We start from the raw sequence: 7,842 nt of genomic DNA on the forward strand, positions 1-7,842 counted from the left end.
TTGGGCACTGCCCACTGCTGCTTTCTTGCCCAGCTAGCAAGCATACCACCCTCCTCCCATATCTGGTGCCCACCCCAATCCAGCTCCCTGCTTCTGCTGCTGTCACTCCGAGAAACAGTTCCAGGACACCTTCGCAGAGACACAGGGAAGGCAGAGGGGGAAGGCCACGAGATCCGGCCAGATGGTTTAGAAATTCTTGAGGAACTCCTCAGCCACGATGCGCGCCCTGGCATTGACCGACAGCTTCATCTCAATGATCTCCTTGTCAATCTCCTCCATGAAGTGGATCACAAAATCCACCAACTTGTGTTTGTACATCTGCTCTGTGTGGAAGTTGGTGATCAGAAAACTGATATCATACCCCTCCACTTGTTTCCTTCGAAGGATAAAGAAGTTCTCTGTTCTCATCATCATGAAACGCATGAATTTGTGGCATAAAATCTTCTCAGTCTCATCAGCCTGTTTCACAGTGATGCTGACCCGGACAGAGTTGATGGATCCCTCAATCAGAACCTTGTCCTTCTCATTCCTGCCAATGGTCACGGGTTGCAACAGGAGCTCTTTGCTACTCCATCGCAGGCGCTGGCTGGGCCGGCAGTTAGTATGTTTTCTTTTTGCCCTGTTGGAAAAAGTTTTTGATGAGCACAGAGATTTTTTTTAGTAGTTATTTTGTAAATTTTATTAATTTTAAAGAACATTTACAGAAATTTTGGATTTCCATTCATTCATTGTTGCATTTTTCTCCCTGTCCACTCATTCCCCCCACCCAGTTCTCTCTTCTCTTTGAAAAATAAAAGAAAAATTCTTTCATTGGCACACAGTCCTCACCCCCCAACTCACTCCACTATGCAACCTTCATTCTGGACTTTTGTCATAACCATAGTACCCAATCATATATCACTTTTAAACTGTTCTCTCCCTCATCTATTTCAATGAAGTATATATAATTTATTCAGTTTTTCTTAGTCACACCATCCCTGATGTCAGTCCTGTTCTACAACAGTGGCATTATGCAGTATTTGTCCTTTTGTGACTGAGATATTTCACTCAGCATAATGTCCTCCAGAGTCACCCATTTTAAATACTATTGCATGAGTTCCTTGTTTTTCAATGCAGCATAGTATTCCATTGTGTGAATATACCAGAGCTTCTCTTTCCATTGTTTGTTGATGGGCACTTAGGTTGTTTCCAACTCTTTGCTATTGTGAACAAAACCACAATAAACATGGGTGGAGCACACAGATTTAATCTTTAGATCGTCCCATTCATCAATTTTATCCTTTCTAGATTGTGTATTTCTGCCTGTATTTGGCAGTTCCATTATACTGTAGACTAGGCCTTCTAAGCTTGAACCCAGTTTATCTCTTATGAATGGTTTGGGGCTTTACTCCCAGATCTCTGATCCACCTTGAGTTGATTTTTGTGTATGGTGTGAGATGTGGATCTTGTTTCAGCTATCTGCAATTAGCAGTCCAATTTTGCAGCATGATTTGTTGAAAAGGTTGTCATTTCACCATTTGATAGGTTTTATTTCCTTGTTGAATATCAGATAGATAGGATGACTCAATATTGTGAAAATGACAACTTTACCAAATGCAATCTACATGTTCAATGCCATCCCAATACAGATACCAAGTTCATTTTTCCAAGGAGATCAAGAGGGAAGTTTTTAAGTGTATTTGGAGAGGAAATACACTCCAAATAAGCAAAGCACTTCTGAAAACCAAAAATAAAGTGGGAAGCTTAGCATTCCCTTAACTCAAAACCTACTATCAGCTTTGTTTTTTAACTCACAGAGTTGGCTTGAATTGTGCTGTGGTTTACAGAGTCTCTTAATGGGCTCAATTGGGTCAATCATTGGCTCTTGCTGCTTTTTTTCCCCCTTGTCTCTCCTGGGTTATTCTTCTTTGCTATTGTTTTGTGTTTTTAAAAGTGTTGTTTCATATTTTGCCAGGGTTTTGTCTTTTCTTGCTTTTTCTTTAGGTCATTTCAGGCAGGAAGTTACATTTAGTTCCTGTTATTCCATTTTGCCGGAAGTGGGAAGTCTGATACTGCCTTTCAAACTTCTCTTGACCTGGTTGTACTATGAGACTCTGATTCAGAATCTCTGTGTTTTTTAAAAGTAGGATATTTTGGTCAATAGTCATAGTTACAAACCAAAGAAATAGATGTTGGCTATTCAATGTGTCCATTTACCACCAGAAGCATCACTCAGGGGCTTGTTAAAAATAAAGAATCTCAGAGCTTATCCAGATCTGCTGACTCAAAACCTGCCTTTTAGCAAACTCCTCCGGTGGTTGGTTTACACATTCAAGTTTGAGAAGCGGTGAGATTCATTGATTTAAAAGTTCTTGTCCATCTGTAAAGTTCTTTGTGGCTATGAAATTGATAAGAAGATTTTCTAAGACAGCAAAATACATCACATAAAGGTTGAAGGATGTTAAAAATGTATATTTCTAAAGTAGATCTCTCATGTTAACTGCAAAAGTCCCAACAAAATAACCAAGCAAGAACTAAAAAACCTTATCACTCATAGCTGTTGAGTCAAAACTGAGTCATAGCTGACCCTCTAGGGGGAACTAACAAAGGAGAAAATAAACCCACAGAACTACTTATTCCACTAACATTTGTTTTCAATACCTCAATTAATTTGTATGGTCTATAATAGCAGGAACTTCATTTTTCTGTTTCTTATTGATAACACACTAGTGTCTAGACAGTACTTGGCATGCAGAAATCATTCGATTAATAATTTTCAACCAAAAGGTTGACTAACAGACTGAACAGTAATACTTTTAACCAAAATCTGAACAGCAGACTGGACAGTCGTCTGTACTTTTAGAAGAATTTTTTAATTTTATTTAATTTTTTTTTCTTCTGAGAGAAACAGTTCAGACACAGAGAGCTCAAAATGAGGAGAATAGTTTGACTCACACCAGATATTTGAAGAATTCAGACTCAGAGATGTCTCAGGCTACCTAAAGCACACTAGTATTCAAGAGAATTTGTTAAAGAAGTGTTTTATAAAGTTAACTTGATAATTCAATAAGAATTCTTTATTATTGTGGAAATTATTGAGGGAACTGCAATTCCATGTAATTGTTTTTAGCCAAGTTTTTAAATTTTTAAAAATTTTTCTGTACTAGTTTATTTACAAAATTCGACTACATTGTTTTCCAGACCAGATTCTTCCAATTTCCCTCACACCCGCCCCCTCCCCATCAAACTGTACAACCTCATGGTTAACCCCTCTTTCCCCCAATTCCTTGTAATGTTGACCAGAAGTGAAGAAGAAGTGAAGTTAAGGAAGAAATAAAGGGTAGTTCTAGATAAAATGAACATGTCATCTCCCGATTTACAATAATCAAAGAAACAAGTCCTGGGCTGGTAGTGATTGCTTATGGTAAGACCCTAGACTTCAGGGTTGTGAAGTTCTGAGGCTGAGTCTCTGTTTTTCAGCTGTTCAATGGAAAGACCTGAGGTATTTTCCTCATCCTTTCCTGGCATCAATTTATCTCTATTTAAAGTGGGCTTGGTGAGATGTTTCAGTTGCTGTTGCTGGTAGTGTTGATACTGTTGGAACTGGTGATATGTGACTTAATCTTTTGGAGTCTTTGTGAGTATCAAGTGCAGTGATACATACGAACAAATACTTTAACTATTAAACACTGGAAAAATCATCTAGTTTAGCATAATATCTTCTATTTTAATTAAATATATTTAGGCTTCTCTTGAACAAATAAACAGAACTTCCCTAATCTCACATTCTTGTCTAGACACCATATTATCCCAATGTTCCTCTTTATAGTTGACCCACTAGAGGAAGTTATCTATTCTCATGAATTCCACTTTTCAGTCCTCAAATTCACTGAAAATTCTCTAAGTTCACCAGTAATATCAACATTTAAATGGATAAATTTTTCTGTCCTTATTTTATCTTTCAGCAGGATTTAAGTTGTAAGCCACTTCCTTGTTAAGACACTCTTTCTTCACTCTTCTGAACACTTTTGGTAGACCTCAGTTCTGTCTTTAAATAACAGAGTTTCCCAAGGATTGCTCCTATTCTTTTCTTTTCTCACTATATGCTCTCTCCTTCAGATAGTCTACTGCTCTAGGAGTGTGTGTGTGTGTGTGTGTGTGTGTGTGTGTGTGTATTCTGTATAATAACCTTCAGACCAGATTTCTACTTTGATTTCCTGACTGACATGTTCCTCCTATATTTTAACCCTGATAAATGGAGAAAAAATTGAAGTTGTTAAGAATTTCAATTTACTTAACTCTATAATCAACACCTTAGTCTAAGACTAAGGTGCATCTTATACAGGCCATGGTCTTTGCTATCGCTTGTTAGGCATCAGAGAGTTGGACAATGTCCAAGGAGGATAGAAGGAGAATTGATGCCTTTGAGCTGTGGTCCTGGAGAAGAGTATTGAGAGTACCATAGACTGCTAGGAAAACAAACAGATTCATCCCAGAAAGGGTTAAAGCGGGTGGCTCCTTGGAGGCTCCGTCTAACATACTTTGGACATGATGTAAGGAGAGACTGGTCCTTGGAGAAGGACATCATGCTTGGGATGGTGGAAGGACAGCGCAAGAGGGGAAGACCCTCTATGAGGTGGACTGATTCATTGACTGGGGTAATCGGGATGGGTGTGTCAGAGCCAGTGCGACTGGCACAGGATAGAGCAGGGTTTAGGGCTGTTGTGCAGAGGGCCACTATGAGTCGCAAGCGACTTGATGGCACATAACAACAACAACATAATCAACACCTATGAAACTATTAGCAAGCATATATTGCATAGAGAACATCAACTGCAAAATACATCCTTAAAGTGTTAAACAGAGGGCTAAGGCTTGTCTGTACCAAGCCAAGGTATTTATAATTGCCTTATGCATATGAGAAAACTACATGAGAAGAATAACTAGGGAAGGCTAAAGAATGGATAATTTTGAATTACAGTGATGAGGAAGAATATTAAACACACTATGGTCTTCTAGAAAAGCAAATGGTTATCTTGGAAGAAGTACATCAAGAATGCTCTTTAGTGTACACAGAAAAACACAAGGACTCAACAAAAAAGCTTTTAGAGCTAGTAAACCAATTCAGTAGACTGGCATGATATAAGATTAATATCCAAAAAATCAATAAGGTTCCTCTACACTAACAAAGAGAACTCAGATAAGAAAACCAAGAAAGCAATACCATTGACAATAGCCAACTGAGATACTTGGGAGTAAACTTAACAAGAGATACAAAAGACCTATACAAAGAAAACTACAGAACATTTCTGCAAGACACAATAAAAGACCTAAATAAATGGAAAAATGTGCCCTGTTCATGGATAGGAAGTCTCAATATTGTGAAAATGATAATCCTACCAAAAACAATCTATATGTTTACCACAATCCCAATACAGATACCAAATTCAGTTTTTAAGGTGATCTACAGGGAAATTGTCAAGTTTATATGGAGAGGGAAAAAACCCAGAATAAGCAAAGCACTTCTAAAAAATAAAAGGGAAGTGGGAGGCATAGCACTCCCTGAACTCAAAACCAACTACACAGCGATAGTAACTAAAGCTGCATGGTACTGGTACTATGATGGACACATAGACTAATGGAGCAGAAAAAATGCAGAAATGGACCTAGATATTTATGGTTAACTGATATTCATTAGACAAGGAAATAAAACCTATCAAATGGGGAAATCACAACTTCCTTAACAAATGGTGCTGGTAAAACTGGACTGTTATCTGAAGAAAGGTGAAACAGGATTCACATTTCACACCATACACAAAAATCAACTCAAGGTGGATCCGAGATCTGGGAGTAAAGTCCCAAACCATAAAGCTCATCAGAAACAAACTGGGATCAAGCTTAGACAGCCTAGTCTGTGGTATAAAGAGACTAGCAAATACATCCAGAAACAATCTGGAAAGGATAAAATTGATGAATGGGACCTTCTAAAGATTAAATCTCTGTGCGAATCAAAGACATGTTCCAACAGAGTGAAAAGAAAACCTACTGATGGAGAAAAAATAATAAAATCGGCAGTACCATTTCAGACAAGGGTCCCATATCAAAAGTTTCAAGAATCCTACAGAACCTCCACAAGAAAAAGACTGATAACACAATTACAAAATAGACAAAAGACATGGAAATCATTTTCTCAGAGGAAGATATTCAGATGGACAACAGACACATGAAAAAATGTTCAAAATCACTGGCTCTTAGAGAGATGCAAATCAAAATCACAGTGAGATACCATCTTACTCCAGCAGCAGTGGCCAAGTTTAGCAGGATGACAAGCTAAATGTTGGAGAGGAGGTGGTGAGATAGGAACTCTTATACATTGTTGGTGGGATTGTAAAATGGTACAACCATCCTGAAAGGCAGTTTGGCACTTCCTCAAAAAGCTGGATATAGAAATTCCATATGACTCATCTTTTCTACCGCTTGGAATATACCCTTAGAAAATGAGAACTGAGGCTTAAATGGAGACTTGTACATGGATGTTTATAGGAGTATTATTCACCACCAAGAACATAGAAACAGCCCAAATAACCATCTGCAATAAAATGGATTGAGAAATTATGGTACATTCACAGTATAATACTACACAACACACAAGAACAATGATTTTATAAATTACTACCTAATTTGGAAGGGACTGGAGAACATTATGCAAAGTAAACTAACTCAGTCCCATAAGGACAAATACTGTATAAGCCCATTATTGTAGAGTGAGGATCCAAGGGGGGAGGGGGAGAGCAGAAGGGTGAGGATGGATGGGGGTGTGTGTGCTGTTAATCATAGGGTCTCACAATTTGATGGGTTGGTGCTAAAGGAAATGGGAAAGATCCAGCATGAAAGCAATGTATGCAAACTTTGTAATGAAACTAATTAAACCAGTATAATTTTTTTTTTTAAAGAAAAGACTGCTCCTTAGAAGCAAGGATGGCGAAACTTCATCTCACATATTTTTGCTATGTTATCTGGGCACCCAGAACCTAAAGAAAATTATCACACTTGGTAGAGAGTCGGTGGAAAAATATTTACTAGACAGGATGGATTGCCAAAGTCATTGCTACAATTAACACAAGCCTAGCAATGACTGAAGACCACACAACACTAGATCAACTTTTGTTCTGTCACACACGCAGAGCAGCTGTAGAGCAGCTGTAAGTTGGAAATGACTCAATGATACTGAACAATAGTACTTCACATAATGTTGAAAGTTTTATTTACATATCTGTTTCCTTGCATCTTCCAATAGGTAAAAAATGGGAGTAACTTCTTAAATGATGCCTGAAATATATTCAATGCCTGTTTATTGACTCACCTAATGGTAAGTACTTATAAAGAATTATTTGAATTAATAAAGAGGCTATCTTCCTTCTGAAGTTGTTTATTTGATTGAAGAGGAAAAATTTTTTAGCTGGATGCAGAAAGGACCTTAAACAACAATACATATAAATACCACACTATTTTGCTAGACTTGGATAAAAACCAACCACAAAAACACCTTTGGAACATTTATAATTTTTAACTGTCTTTAGTGACATTATTTCTTTGAACATTTAAGGAACTTGTCAATGTATTTTAATATGTGATTGGTGATCTCCAAAAAATCAGATGTTGCTGTTGTTGTTATGTGCCATCGAGTCGTTTGCGACTCATAGCGACCCCATGTACAACAGCCCTAAACTGTGCTCTATCCTGTGCCAATCTCATTGCCTCTGACACACCCATCCCGAGTACCCCAGTCACTGAATCAATCCACCTCATAGAGGGTCTTCCCCTCCTGTGCTGGCTGTCCCTTCACTCTACCCAGAATGATGT

General features: G+C 37.9%; 1 protein-coding gene across 1 annotated transcript in view; it reads right to left on the bottom strand.

Annotated features, from left to right (window-relative positions):
* Nucleotides 1–6: 6 nt before the first annotated feature.
* LOC102850352 (actin-related protein 2/3 complex subunit 4-like) overlaps nt 7–7,842 on the bottom strand; it is a 29,011-nt gene continuing 21,175 nt past the window's right edge. The window contains exon 2 of the mRNA XM_006879836.1: nt 7–619. Coding sequence (XP_006879898.1) covers nt 187–619 — 433 coding nt within the window. The 3' untranslated portion in view covers nt 7–186. The remainder of the gene's footprint in view (nt 620–7,842) is intronic.

The sequence above is a fragment of the Elephantulus edwardii genome, unplaced genomic scaffold (assembly GCF_000299155.1).
Source record: "Elephantulus edwardii isolate Elephantulus edwardi_28Jun2011 unplaced genomic scaffold, EleEdw1.0 scaffold00005, whole genome shotgun sequence".
NCBI lineage: Eukaryota > Metazoa > Chordata > Mammalia > Macroscelidea > Macroscelididae > Elephantulus > Elephantulus edwardii.